Genomic DNA, 15,270 nt, shown 5'->3' with positions numbered 1-15,270 from the left:
TTCCCAGTTTCTTGGCTTGTGTTGTCACATGCCAGGGCTGTTGTATGTGTTTTTAAAGCAACATAATCCTAAGGATGTGTACTGAAAACTGAGCATTAATATAGAAAACATGTACATTTCTGTTATGCAGTACAGTGAGATACAGTTTATTTTGTTTTCTATCATCTCATAGAAATGTCCTCTAAAAAGGCTCTACCAAATAACATGAGAGGGTCCGTGGTAGATGTGAGTGAAAGCGGTGATTTAGAGAGTGTGGCTGTGAAATCAGCTGAAGTGCAGGAGGGCAGAGATTGAAGAGGCACAGGCGGCTTGAGTCTGTCCTGCAAATACTGCGGCAACGTGTCCGTCTGCAGGGAGGGGTGTGAAGGCCCTTGCAGGTAGCTGTGGTTTCAGGGCAGAGCGCTCCTCTGCGAGGAGCGTGAAACTAGAGAGCAGGACACAACTAGCTTGTGTTGGAGGCATGGAGCGAGTGAGCAGGACAGCAGAGAGGAAGGAAGAGAAAAGCTGTTTTCCTGAGGCTGGGGCAGATAGATGGGTTTAGAGAGCAGGAGGGGAATTTAAGGCTGGATCTAAAATGAATACCAAACATTTGGAAAACAGCGATGTGTTCAGAGGAGTCGCATCGAACTACAAACGTGGCCGTTCTGCGGGTCGTTAGAAATTAGAAAACAGGCTTTTGGTTGGATTGGAATTATATTCCAACAGCCTTAATGATTTTATTATGTTAGTGATCTTTCTGTTGTAACTGAGAAGCGATCTATATACAGTTCTTACATTTGATTTTGACCGGTAGAAATTGCCTCTTCAAGCAGCAAGTATTTAAGTAATCTTTGAGCCGTAGTTTTTCTCTGACTCCGCGGCTTTGGGGTTTCTTTTTTTGGCTCTCGTTAATCTCTGTGGGGTCTCTAATCCTTTTTGAGCAATCTATTAAGGTGAAACACTTTGTAGGCAAACTAGGAGCTCTAAGTGCTGTGACTTTATGTCAGTAATACCAAAATCACTGAAAGTGCTAAACCTGTCAGATTTTGGGGCGATTGCTTAGCTAAATCATTAGCAGATCATTTGGGTATGTCACCCTAATGGAAAAGAGCAGGTGTGTAGGGCTGGTTTTTAGTTTATCTGTGTAACGTTGGCGAAGCATTTTGTGTCGTGACAGTCTGTCAGCCAAATATCTTGTCACAAGTCACAAGACTTAAATCCTTTTTTTATCTCAAAGGCTTCAGGGCTCAGTTGGAAACTTGCACTTTGATGAATACTTGCTGCTTTTGTCTGGAATAGCTGGAGTGCATTTCTGGAATATTTGTCAAGATTTTATCAGTGTTTACTCCCATTTGAGTACCTAGTGTATTGTAAAACTGGCTTCAGTGAAATCTTAAAGAATTTTATTTCTTTATGCTGTTTAATAACATAATGAAAACTAATCCTTCGTCTATATGTTTGTTTGCCGTGTTAAATCCCACTTGCATACGTGGTTGGGTTTAGTCAGCTTTTACCTTTAAAAACATTTTTGTAAGAATTGTTTTAGGATTTTTTTTCTGTGATAAATCATTTTAACCTAGACTACTTGTTTTCTTGAGTTGTCTGCCAGTACAGGGTTGGAAACAAACTTTAATCTCTCTTTTAAAGCATTCCTTCAAAAACAAGAATTTGCTTTCCATCAAAGCACTGCGTAAAGCACACTTAAAAGAGAATTAAATCCTTCTGGACTTCGTATCTGAGATCTATGCAAGGAGTAACTATAGTAGAAAATATTTTACTGTATTTTTTTATTTGCTTCAAGGCTGACCACTTTAGGCTAAAATGAGACTTGTGTTTCTCAAGTGGTGGATAAATACTGGTATGCGTAAAAAGGGATCTGACTGGGGTCTTTCCTGGGACTTTAATGGCTGATTAATAAAGATTGTTCTATGTAAAATGGAGTGGTTTTATATAGAGAAATGGCTAAAGTTGTTGAGTATCTTCTTGACAAAATCTTAAAAGCAAAAAAGAGCGTAGGTCCAGGGATACCTGGATGAATAGCAATTCCGCCGAGGGATAAACTGATAGTAGCAGCATTAGAGACCGTTATAGACAGCTTTTGAAAATACTGGCCATTGATTTTTGATTTGTTATGTAGGCCATGGTATTTCTGTTGACTTAAAATATAGTTTTGAGTGCCAATATTTGTCAAAATGAGGCCCAGTGGTGAGATATCTCTTGTGTTCTCATCCCTCCCTTTTCGTCTTTTTGGGTAATCTCTAAAAATTAGAGTAAACAAGCAAATAACAAAACATGTAATTGAAATGATTTCCCATCTCTTTTTAGAACTAAATTCTATTTGAAAATTACACCAAGCTCTTGTGGCTTTCTGTAGTACTTTCCAGTATGGTTTGCTTTCATAAATTCAGGCCTGTTAAAAAGAATAATCTCAGAATATTTTGAAAAGTACACAAACTTTGGAACTGGGTATTATACTGCAGCTTACGTTTATAATATATACTGAATATATACTGAAGGTTCATTGGTATATATGCAAAAATTCAAGTTATTGCCTAAACTTAGGGGGTTTTATTCACATTTCCAATCAAGATCTCTCTTTCTTTAAGACATGATAGTCCATTTCGTTGTTAGATGTGTACGTTGGTGACTACATGCCCATTTCACTGCTCTGTTCCCTAGGTACAGGATATCTCCTTCAGCCATGACTGTCGCTGGGTTGTGGTCAGCACGCTTCGTGGCACTTCCCATGTTTTTCCTATCAACCCTTACGGCGGCCAGCCCTGTGTCCGCACACACATGTCACCCCGCGTGGTAAATCGCATGAGCCGATTCCAAAAGAGTGCCGGGTTGGAAGAGATCGAGCAAGAGCTGACATCTAAGCAAGGAGGACGCTGTAGCCCTGTTCCAGGCCTGTCAAGCAGCCCCTCTGGCTCACCGCTCCATGGTAAATCCCTTTTTTTCTTATTTTCCTCCCATTTACATTGTCAAGAAGACTTTCCCCTTGAGACATTAATGTCTATGTCCTCTAAGATGTTTCAGTACCTACTATGTAGCTGCCTGACTCAAAAAGATTTGGTTCCTAAATACCTTTGGAGATCTTCATAGTCTTCCAGCTCACGTTTCTGTAGTATTTGCTAACAGCCTGAACAGCAGAAACATTGATTTTACTGGAGATTGCAGGAATTTATTTGGTTCGTTCTATTTGCCCATGTAGTTTGTGCCACTAAAAAATGAGTTTCATAAAATAAGGTGCTGCAGGTATTGTGCAAAAATATGTAACGTATGCAGATACTGTAGGAATGAGCCAGGGTATAAATACTTCAGAAAGATGGTTCTAGTTTTGCAGCTTGCTTAAGTAAACTGTGCTATCACAGCTGTGTTAATGATTTCCACTCTAAACTGAAGTTTTGGGGCCTTTAGGTTTCAAGTTTTGTTTCTATCTAGCACACGGTCAGTAATTTGGTCTATATTCAAATGCATTTACCGAAAATTCTCATTGCTCATCCGCCTCGATGATCGTGAAGCACATCTGGATATCCACAATAAGTACTGTTTGAGGAGAAATCTGGAAACTAGGCAATGGGAAGTTGATGGCACAGATTTTGTCCACTTTTTTTTTTGGGGGGGGGGGATGTGTGTGAGCAACGTGACAAATAATGTGCCAAGGAAAACAAAATCTTTCAGAATTGTTCTGTACATCCTACTCCTGTGGTGGTTGTGCTTTGGAGAAACTAAACGGAGGTGAAGGGGAGCTTCTAAAAAGGTTCAAAAATCATCCTGGTCCCAGCTTCTTTAGTTTTTTTTTTTGCTGTTCCTTTTGCCCTTCTCTTTGATCAGGTCTGTACTGGAAGCTGCTTGTTTGGATTCAGGACTTGCTGCATCCTCTCTCCTCCTTTCTAGGAAGAGCAAGTCACAGCTTCCATTGAAGGGAAGGTCTAAGTAGCAGTTTGGTACAGCTAGCCACCCATTTCCAGTCTGAGAGTAGTAAAAATGGCAAGGAACAGTCCCTCTTCCCTAATTACGAGCAGGATTAGAAGTGCTTGTGAAAGGCCAACCATGTTCTTCAGAAGAAGCCTCTGTACTTTGTCCGTTCTTTGGACTTTTCTAAACACAGTTCTTTGCGTAGCTGTTCTGGATCCGTGCTTCTGAGCTCATCACTTTCTCGCAGTGTAGAAGAGCTTGAAGCTGGACACGTACTAAGGCTGTGTGTTGGTAACCTGCAAACCTTCATATGAAAACTTCCCCTGAGAAAATTGTGGGGAAAATTGTATTGAGGAGTTAGTGGAGTTGCCTTAAAAAAAAAACCTTAGGAAAAAAGATAAACTTGTTTGGTTTTAAACAATCCATTTGGTAAAATACTGTAATTTTTTAGTAATATTATTGCTGCTTTTTCATTTCAGTAATATTTTAGCTTACCTGGCTGAAGGCAGGCAGGAAATCAAACCATATTATACGCCTTTTATAAAAAGCCATTTATCATCAACTTGGAAATAAAACCCCTGAAGTTCACTGTGACTTTCAGCGGAGGGATTTTGTGTGCGTGTGTGGCAGCTGGATTAGCCAGAGACCGGTGATTATTTTAATTTGTGAACTAAGATGTGTTTACTCAGATTGTAACAGCTCCTTATCATATTATAATGTTAAATTATTGTTGTTTGGAGGAGTTACGGCAGTCTGGTGACAGGAGTGTAGACTAGGACTCAGAACGGAAAAGAGCAGTTCTGGGTTTAATCCTTTGCTTTACTTTTAACTCGCTGTGTGACCCTTGGTAAATTTTGTTCAGCTGATTTTGTCTATCAGCTTTCCACTATGTAACAAGAATAATAATCTCTGCGTTCCCAGTGTGTGGAATTACTTGAAGTTTGTCGTTTTCTTCAAGAAGAATAACTGTTACTTTCCTTAATCATCCCTCTAAATGCAGCTGATTATAATGGAAATGAACCCAGAGATCATGTTCTGGAGAGCAACATTACACTGGGCCAAATTGTTGATTAAGTGACAGGTTCAGCGAAGATTGTGATAAACTGGTTTTATTTCTGGAGGATTTTTTTTGTGAGGAGTCATGTCATCATTTTCCTTTTATGTCCTTTGAATCTAGAAAGGTTTCGATAAGCCCTAAGTTAGAAAAACTGTTGTTAATCCTTCTGCTAATATTTCTGTCGCGTTACAATAGCATTGCTACAACCTCAGGCCAAAAGACTGGACTCCTGTGAGCAAAGGGCTTGCTTGTTATCTTCTTTTTTTGATTAGCAATTGTAACCTATTGTTGTTAGCTTGGGATTAGCTTTTGTTCTCGTAAATATTTTTGGAGTTCAGACTTTGTAATATTTTTCTTGCTTGTTTTCTACCTCCTAGTTTCAGAATGAAGCTGTTTGCTCTGTATATAGTAGCAAGGCAATCTATTTACATTGTGTTGGGAGCACCCTACCAACTGTTTACCCACACAATGTAAGCCTTTGCTGGGGGTGGGGATGATTTCATTTCCAAATGAATCATAGTTTGGCTTTGTTCTTTTTAGCGGAATGAAGTAAACTGTTAAATAGAAGATGATAGAGAGATATTTCCTTTGCACCTTTTATAGCTGACGCAGATTTTGTTTGGGTTATTCTGTCTGTTAATCCGGCGAGGTTGTATTTTTGTCATTCCCTTGGATTGCCAGAGTGCGTTGTCAGTAATATCTGAGTTAGGCTGGGATCCTTTTATGGGCTTTTACTATTATAAGACTATTATGACATCAGTTGGTTGTGGGGCTGAACATTAGTGTAGAACATGGCCTTATGTGACCTTTTTTACTGGTATAAAATGGGGTTTATGGTACTCACCTGTCTCACAGGTACACTGGGTGGGTTAATGGATGAGGAGTCAGAACTATGCCCTTGATTATCAAATGTATCCCGTTATCTCCAGGATGCCTATATGTGAACAGCAAGGAGCATTTAGCTGTAAAAAGGTAATGCTTTACTTGGAAGGTTGAAAGCTCTATATAACTCTTATTATTTTTATTCTGCAAGTTAAAGTTTACGGTATGTTATTATCATTGCATCTTGCATGACCAATAGGTTAAAGTCTCTCCAGCTCTACTTGGAGTTTTTTGCTGTTGACTGCAGGAATTTCCAGTATCAGAACAAACAATAATACAGTAAGTTAAGCACACATTGCACCTCTAGCTGCACATCCACACCTACTAAAAACATACAGTAATAATATGATACTCTCTGAATTTGTCTTGTCATTTTGGTGGGGATTGAAGTATTTATTTGGATGGTGTAGTCTTGCCAAAAGGCCATTTATAATCCACAGCGGTCTGTTTCATGTGTAATACCTACGCTGAAACCGAGTACATAAATGTAGAATTATGAAAAAACGTGTTGTTACATATTCCATTCAGACTTGCATTTAGCTCTTTATAAATATTTTAGTATAGCACATTTTTCATTGCAAAATCTTTATTTAATTTTAAAAATCAAAAAGGTTTTCTCTCACTTTTCATATGTTATAATCACAACATGATTAAAATCCAAACATAGTTTGATAAACATGCAGTCTGAGATGCTTTAAATATTTTCATGTTACTTTTCACTATTTCCCAGAGTGAAACTCCTTTTACTAGAAGAATTCTTATGGGAAAGCAGAGTTGAAAGGACTGACATCATCAGCCCTTCCTGCAAAACAGATTGGTTTCCTTTAAGTAACACTCACTTAAGAAACCACCTATTTAGAGAGAGGCAGACAAAAATAGTTTCAAAGAAAATTAACTGTATAATAACTTTAAAGCACTGGAGGGCAGTTCCTTTCCGAAGTTTAACTCGAGAGCTGGCACTGTAAACACGAGGTGAAAACAGTCGTTTGGGAAGCCTCTATTAAGCTTTAATTTTTCTGTTGGTAAATCGTAGCATCTCTCGACAGCAAATAGCTTTTATAAATGTATAGAAACATAAAGCAAGCTGCAGAATAGGCCTTAATTTTTTGGGTTTTAAATGAACTTTTAACGTTCCTGTTTGTTTAATCATTGCGCTCTTCCACAGCATCGCACTTGCCTGTTTTTTTCTTTAACCGTACTTTCAGATAACTCCTTTTCCAGCTCCGGCTAGCGGCCCAAATTGCCCTACAAATCCTTTTTTCCACATCATCCGTCTCGGCCCTCGGGGGTGTTGAAAGGCGCCGCCGCCGCCGCCTCCGCCCGCCGCGGCTGGGGCCGCCGCCCTGCAGGGGGCGCCCTTCGCCCGGCGATGCCGCCGCCGGGCCCGGGCGGGCGGGGGGAGCCGGTGGGGGACGAGGGGAGCCGGCCTTGCCGAGGCCCTGTGGCTGTCGTTACCCTCTTGCCTGCTGCCAGGGCACTTCTCAGAGCGGTTATTTTATTTGGGAGAATTTCCATCACGACTGTACGTCGCTTCTCTCATGCCCCTGACCCCGCACAAGCTCTGCCGTTGCTTTAGGGTAGGTGTGAACCGCTTACCGAGTCGTGGTGATAAGAACAGCGTTTCTTTTTGATTAATACAGGAAGAATTTACTCTGCAGTCGCTGAGCTACTCGTATAAACCCTCCACATTCTCTGGGCAGTGGGCTGCCTAAAATCTGTACTGATTCTCTTGATTTCATGCTCTCATTTGGAGTCTCTCTTTACGTTATGAAGGTAATTAAAAAAAAATTTACCTGGTGGGAGTTCTCTGCTAATGACTTTTAGAGACTATTGCTTCCTTCTGGAAAGGCCCCAGGGTTACACGAAGCCTCTTGGCCATGGAAGTGCACGCAGAAGTCCCCCGGAGCCCGGCGGTTATGGCAGCCCCCAGATTACACGTGTAGAACAGGGGAGAAGAGGTATGAACAGCTGACCGTAAGCACCAGTTTGGGTACTGGCCAGGAGCTTACTGGTTGTAAATGAGCTGTGTTTTTAGCTGCTTTTTTTTTTTGTAATGGATGGAGAATCAGCAGAGCGAAAGAAGTAGGTGGTATATTTTGGATAGTTTCTGAAGTGGAAGGAAAAGATCCATTCCCTTCAGATAAGTAGGGAAGTAGACTGATAAATTCTGTCACAAGGGAAGCTCGTGTCTGTACATAAAGCGTTAGTAAACAGTGTAGATCTGAGACTGGGGCAGATGTATGTTTGCCTTTATATTTGACAGAGAAGCTGCAAGTATTCCAGATAAACTGAAAATTGAAGGAGACTGACATCAGAAGGGAATTGTGGTTCTTGAGATATGAAGTGTAAAAATATATGACTGAGTGATTTAGCACAGCAAATGCCGTAGCAGTGGTCAGAGCAAACTGTTTCAGAAGGATTGCGGGTAGACAGGCGGAGGGGAAGTAATAGGTAGCGCACAGGAGACCGCGATGTCAAAGATGGATCGCGAGGTGAAAGGAAGGTGGAAGGCAGAGAGGAGGTGGATTGCCACAGATGTGAGCGTCCCACTGAAGTTTTCCCGTCAAGATGGATGATTGCAGCCTTGGTAACATCAAACTAAAAAAATTTCTATGGGGTCAAGTGTTGATGTGTCAGAGGCGTGTACTGAGGGAGTCCAAGAAGTAGTAACTGGATTTTTAAGTGTTTCTCTCAGAATGACTTAATAAAATGACATTTTTGGATTCTATTGTTATTTATATTGTTCCCTCGATTTACTTCCTCTTGATGGACAGTAAAACAAAGTTCTTCCATCTGCAAATCTCACCAGTTAACCAGGTATATAAAAGACAGGCTAGTGTATTTGCTTCTCATACACGGTGAGTAATAAAGACATCCTGCAGATTATGCATCACTTTTGATAGCGTTTTGCAGTTCTTGCGAATTGGAAATTGATAAAGCGATATTAGTGATGCACAAGAAACAACGTGCTCCACTGCTTTACGGCTTCTCGGGATGCTTTATGTGTCTGTGCAGAGCACGAGATACACTTGTGTACAGCTGAGCGGTGTTCTAAGGAGAAATGAGTGTGAGCAGCATAAAAGCTGATTGAGCTTTGAAATAAGCCAGCTGAAAAAAGCTGGTCACTGCAGGGGTGATGCAGGGAAGGTTTTCTGAGTGGTGGTGTGCCCAAAGCACAAAAGGGGTAAGGCTGGGATTAGGTCGGGAGAAGAGAGGTCTAGTACAGGGGAGACAGTGTAAGCCAGAAACCTGTTGGTGGGTCGAGGAATGTAAGTGGCTTGAGGGAGCTGCGATCAGTGGGATGACAAAAAGTAGCTTTGCTCACCTGATACAAGCCTGGAGTAGGTTTGATCAGAAGGCGAGACAGTAGGATCTAGAGTCTCTCAAGAGACCGTATCAGCTAGAGGAGGAGGTTTAAGTATTGAGGGTGTTGTATGACAAGTAAGGTTTGGCATGAAGGAAGGTGAAAGCATGTGAAGCTCTATGTTAGTAACCAGCGAGGGAAAGGAATGGGACAAGAGCTGGTGGGAACAATCACTTTATCTGATGGACCTGCTGAGTTCGAGCCCAAACACCTTCTGCTTCCCCTGGCAGTGGGTATTCTGGGGCACAGCTGCTGTTGAGAGGGAATCCAGGGCAGATCCCTCGTGCCTGCAGTCTGAATCAGATTCCCTGTGTATATATATATGATCGGTGATTGATTATGCAGTAAATGGGTGCTGCTCTTGTTGTCTTTTTTCAGTTTATTATTCTTAAGTAAGGCATTTAAATCAACTGTGCATTTTGGTAGTCTGAAAAATGTAAACACTTTATGGAAAGAAACGTAAGCATTAAGACTGGAAATAAAATATACTTGTATCTTTTAAAAGGTTTATCTTACGCTTAAATATGCTGATTGGGCTTATTCTTTTTGCTTAGTCTTTGTGGGCTGTTAAAATCAGTTGCTTTTTCCCATCTCAAGGAAATGCATCTTTGACACTTCTCATGACCTGAGTCACGCTGCTGTCACAGAGCCAGAAAACGTCCTTAACGGTCATGGGTAAAAGAGCAGAGCTGCCGAGGGTGTGTGGTGGGTGGAAGAGGGAGAGAGATTGCTATGGTTTACTTCGGTTCCTATTCTATGGGTGTTTCAGACAAGCCATTTATTATAATTATCCATGGATATTATTATCAAGTTCTCATATGCAGTGGTTCTCAAGGCACTTTTTTTCACATAACTTGGGATAAATACTGTGTATTCAACCTGGGTTGAATTCAAATGCTAAAATATTTGTGCTAATTGTTGCAGCTAGAGCAAGGGAAAATAAGGCATAGGTAAAAAGGTGGGGAAAAAAAAAGCCACAAATGTATTCACGTGTAGTTCATGGTCAATACTGAATTGTAATAAGCTAAGCCCTTTGGGTAAGGGGCTGCTATTAAACTTTCCCTATCTCCTCACCCAGCACAGCTGCGTACAGAGGTGTCCTTCAGAAATTCCCAGAGCAGTCATTTGGCAGTTTCTAAGACAAGCTGACTAGTTTTTCTGACTGTGTTGTCCCAATACAAAAAAAATAAGTTCATAAAGATCATTTTATTCTGTATCGTTTGGAAGAGAAGTCTGAGAAACCCAAATTTTCTAAAGTTCACAATACGGAAGCGTTTCGGAGTCAACTCTGAAATAAGGTTTTGAATTCAAAACTGTTCTGATATGAATTATGATTGATAGACATGACAAGGGGCAGTAATAGTGCATACTTGTTTTCTCAAGCGCTTCATCATTCACCAGCAGACAGTGTTAGCAAAATCCACATGTGCAAGAAATTGGAGTAAGAGTCTCTACACAGTGCCCAGAAGCTGCCTGTACGATAACCTCATTAGTGGAGTGTTAAAGCTGAGCTCACATAGTCCTTCCCTCGGAAGAGTTTGCAAGCTCAAGTCCAGTGCTGTGGTAGCTACGGCCACAGCTTCTGGCCCAGAGCTGGCTTGCGATCACGCATTGGGGAGGATGGGCAGTGCACCTTTGCGTTTGTTTGCAAAATTTTCCGTAGCTATACCCATAGCAGTTACAAGAAACTAATCTTGCAGTCTTTTAATCTGTGAAGAGTTGAAGGTACAAGGTCTGGTGCAAATAGGAAGGCAACATCTGGACCCCTCCCTGCCTGTGGCTGGCGTTTGCTGGAGGTGCCCTAAGAGCAGAAAGGCCGGTTTGGCTGATTTTCCTGGTAACCACCACCTGGAGCAACCCAGCTGAAGTGTTGCTGCTGGCTTTATGGCTGTGCAAAGCCTGGAGCCAACAGCTGGCAATCAACTTTTGTTGGTGTTTTTACTTCAAGGAGAGTTTTGCCCGTAAATGGGTTTGAGCTTTGCACCAGCAATGTTTCTAGTTAAATAAATTCTGAAAGATGATTATTAGGCAAGGCTACTGTGTGTGGTGGTGGAGGGGTTGTTTTCTAAGGATATGCTTCGAGGCATCTTTACTGTACAGCTCTTTGAGGAACTTCAGCACAGCAAACTGGTATCTGTACCAAATGAGGAGGGAAACGGCAAGGGAAGAAGCAGACATTTGTTTCAGATTTGCAAGGAGATATTTTTTACACAAGGCAGTTAACACTATGGATGTCCTCACAGCTGCTGGTGAGAGGTGCCATGGGGCCTGGGACACTGTCACTGTTCTGGCAGAACTGGTTTCCTCTCCTTTTTGATTCCTCTGGGCTGTCGATGTAATTTCTTTTCCATGCAGGAAGAGAAGAAATACACATGGAGGTAGGTGAAATGGCCAGCTGTACGTCACTAATTGTAGCAGTAAATGACAGGTTCAAATTCAAATGACAGCTTGAGATTTGAACTGTTCTTTCATAATCCATCTTTCGGCCAGGTAAAGATAACGGGTGGCAAAGGGGTCACGGCAGTTCCTTCTCTCTTCTAACCTTTGCCAAGGACAAGAGGAGCTTTTCAGGTATCAGTGGGACACTTTACAACTGAGGGACAAAGTTTTTGAGACTGATGATAGAAGAAAGAGAAACTTCAGAAGGAGGAAAGGAATATTATGAGGCCATGTTCAGACTTTGAGTGGATGACGCTGACGAGCAGTTGGAAGAGCTGAAGTTCAAGGAGCTCGGGTGAGAGGGCAGGCGACTCTGTCTCATCAGTGGCTGAGACACTTGGACTGGCGCTTGCATGTCTCAGCAGAGAATTCTGACTTACAAGCTCGCCTGTCACCATCACATGCCTTGCCTGGATGCAAATAGAGAGAAAGTTCTGCTTGCTTAGGGTAACCATGGGATTTAGTGCAGCTGTGTTTCAAAAGGTTCAATATCAAGCGGTTTTAAACATTATGAAAACCACTGGCTGCATTATTTTCTCCCATCCATTTCAATGGAATCAAGGTAGTGATAGGTTTTGGACTTGCACCAGTTTAACTGAGAGAAAAATTTGCTTTAAGTAGCTAGATCATGTACATGCTGTAACTAATACATAATATTCTTCCTTTAATGGGTCTGATTGTATTGGAAATATTGAGGGTTTAGGGTGTGAAATGAGGCTAAATTTGGTAGGATACAATTCAAGGAAATTGCACTGTAACTTTAATTTAGAAGCGATCATTAACTAAAGTAGTTTCCTGACTTTTTCTAGGAAAATGTGTGACATAAAGAAAGATAAAACACTTTTGACTGAAGAAAACAAAACATAAAAGAAAAAACCCATTTTGGCAGTAATTAGCGCTTGTGGTATTGAGTGTGTTTCTCAGGATGCTGTTGAGTTTGTCTGTCAGGCTCTTCCAAATGACTTCTGTGAGCCAGCATTGCTTCCGCGGGGTTCTCTGTTCAGGTCACAAGGCAGCGTTTCTCACCAGGGCGCTGCTGTTTCCTCTTCCGACTGTAGTAGATTACAGATTATACTGGAACATGTCTGAGAAAAGGTCAGAAACGAGGGTGAAAGTCTTGGAATTGAAGCTGGGAAGCTTTCCATTCTCATCCGGGAAACTTTTTGTATTGAATAAAAAGCAAAGCAAAATAAACGACCACATCCATGACACTTCTGTTTTTCCTGCTATTTTCTGTCTGCCAGTTAGAAAAGATTTTATTTCCCTTGCATTATATGATTAGTGGATGTTTAGTTGAGGAATCTTCAGTGTTACACTAAACAGAAATAATGGCCAAACAGAGTTCATTTTCGTATGACTCTGCCTCCACATGATTGCATAGCCTCGAGTTACTGTGTTTTTATTTACCAAATTAAAGATGTTTATATATAGTGTTAATGTCTGTAGACTACGTGGTACACTTTGAAATGTAGTCTGTTAAATACTGTAAGATATAAAAGCTAATCAAGTGGGGTTTGAATTTTAATGACGCTGCATTATTAAGCTTTTTGTATTGGAGTAATGGAAGAAAAATTAAAAAAATCAACATAGTCGTTCTGTTACGAGGCTGAGAGGTGCTTGGTGCCACTTTACTTTTTTTGTGTAAAGTGAAACTAAAATCCTTATGATCGTTACTTTCCTACCAGAAAAACTGTCTGGGCCGAGTGCCGTTTGCTTCGCTCACTGACAAGGTGAAATTTCTCTATGCAAAAGAAAATCCTACAACACTTGAATGAGGAGACGTGCATATACAATTGAAACTGCCAGGGGAAATTTAATGGGTAAAATGATTTAATTTCAGTTGGGTGGTAAATTTGTGTTTGCATCCCTTAGGTGTAAGGGTGTCGTTTTGGTTTTAAGCTCAGTTGTGAATTACTGAGTTCCCTTTCCATCTCACGGGCTGAGGCTGTTGCCTGTGATCTGTGGTACCGCTGTATTAGAGCTAGGTTTAAATCAGGTAAGAAGTGATTTGGTCACGTTAATGTGGTACTGTACGTGGACTAAAGAGAAGGACAAATAACAGCAGAGCGATCAGTGTGGCTGCATCAACATAATTCTTTCAAGATCCAATAAAGTCTCTTTGCGTAGCGCTGGCAGCACTGTGCTGTGTTCACAGATGAGCTCCTTGGGGCTGGCGGGAATATATCTGCAGTGCTGCGTTTTGATGTATATTTATGTCATTAGTAGCTGCAAAAATCAGGATGTTTTTCTTCCTTTCTCCTCAAAGATGATCTCTGACAGCAGTGCCCTGAAGTACTCTGTTCAAATGCTGACCGGTGTGAAACCTGGCCTGAATTCATCAAGGCCCTCGGAGTATTTTGTAGGTTTAACAATGATTGTAAATAAAATAATCGTAAATAAAAATTGTAGCGAGCAATAACTTCGCATTGCAGTGGCGAAGGTTCGTGGATAGTGGTGAGTGACTCTTGGCGTCGCTTCGGAGCGGGAGGCCTTGCCGCGGGCTGTGGGGAGGAGGGCGGGGCCGCAGGCCTGCGGGCCAGGCCGGGCCGGGCCATACCTGGGAGCTGCTCCTGATGGCTTTTCCACAGATGTCCAGCTTTGTCAAAAAACAGTAAATCTTGTGAAGTTTATTTTCCTTATAGCATCTGTGTTTTATAATGGTGCTTTTAATTTGTTTTTTCTTTGTCTGCTGGGATTTCTTTTGTCCGGCACTTTCAGGCCTCCCTTTTTTCCTCGGTGGAAGTGAGTCCGTTAATGATGGCTGGCTTGGGAATAGGCCCCGGCCAGGCCGGCTCGGCAGCCGCTCCCTCCGTCTGACAGCAAAGCCCATTGTTGTTTTCTTTCTTCACTTTTATCCTCAAATTAATCCATTTTTCCTTTGAGTATTTGTGGAATAAAACGTTTGTGAAAGCGTGGCTCGGATTGTGGGTGGATGATACGATGGCGGTTTTGTTGCAGGCTTGCAGCAAACAGGTCTGAAGGCAGAACTAACTGATCATATTTTCCGTGTCTCAGGAGGCAATGTTTATCCAATATAATGCTGCACTTGTAAATAAACTTCTGCTGTCAAACTACCAGAGCCATGACATCCTCAGCTTTTAGCAAGTCCTTAGTAAAATTAATAAGATTTACCAGCAGCTTGAATTGAGTCGTGACTTCTTTTTCTTTCGTTTTTCTCCAATGGAAGTCTAAAAGGCTGAATTAGGATTAACTGTAGGAGGTTTTTTTATACTTGGGTTGAGGAATTTAGACCTTGAGTCTGTAATATTTGAGTGAAAATAATGCAAATGCTTCTTTTCGCATGTGTCCTGAGCTGTGGCCCAAGCTGGAGAGGGAGTGCAGGAGAATGGGAGGATGCATATGAGGAAAACAAACCTTAGCCTAAACTGGCTTTAATGTATTCTCTGCACAGCTCTTGAACTGTCATCTGAAAATCTCTTTCATGGCAGCCCGTGGAAAGACAAATACTTGACCAACAGGACTTACCTCGCACGGGGTCCTGAGGGCTGTTAAGCTCACGCTCTGGGCGATTACCAAGGGAAAGTGCCTCATCACTCGGGATGCTCTGCTGGAAGTGTTCGGACTGATTCTTGAGAGGGCATGTTTGCCATGAAATTGCAATGACGAT

At 41.6% G+C, this 15,270-nt stretch overlaps 1 protein-coding gene across 7 annotated transcripts in view; it reads left to right on the top strand.

Annotated features, from left to right (window-relative positions):
- The window catches only part of BCAS3 (BCAS3 microtubule associated cell migration factor), a 344,583-nt gene that overhangs the window by 106,388 nt on the left and 222,925 nt on the right, over positions 1-15,270 (top strand). For all 7 annotated transcript variants that reach the window (XM_068415391.1, XM_068415388.1, XM_068415389.1 and 4 more), the window contains one exon: positions 2,659-2,923. In XM_068415391.1, the coding sequence (XP_068271492.1) occupies positions 2,659-2,923 (265 nt within the window). The remainder of the gene's footprint in view (positions 1-2,658; positions 2,924-15,270) is intronic.

Source organism: Nyctibius grandis, chromosome 18, assembly GCF_013368605.1.
Source record: "Nyctibius grandis isolate bNycGra1 chromosome 18, bNycGra1.pri, whole genome shotgun sequence".
In the NCBI taxonomy this organism is placed as follows: Eukaryota; Metazoa; Chordata; class Aves; order Nyctibiiformes; family Nyctibiidae; genus Nyctibius; species Nyctibius grandis.
Note: the sequence above shows the minus strand (reverse complement) of the source record. Positions and strands in the feature narration are given on the sequence as shown.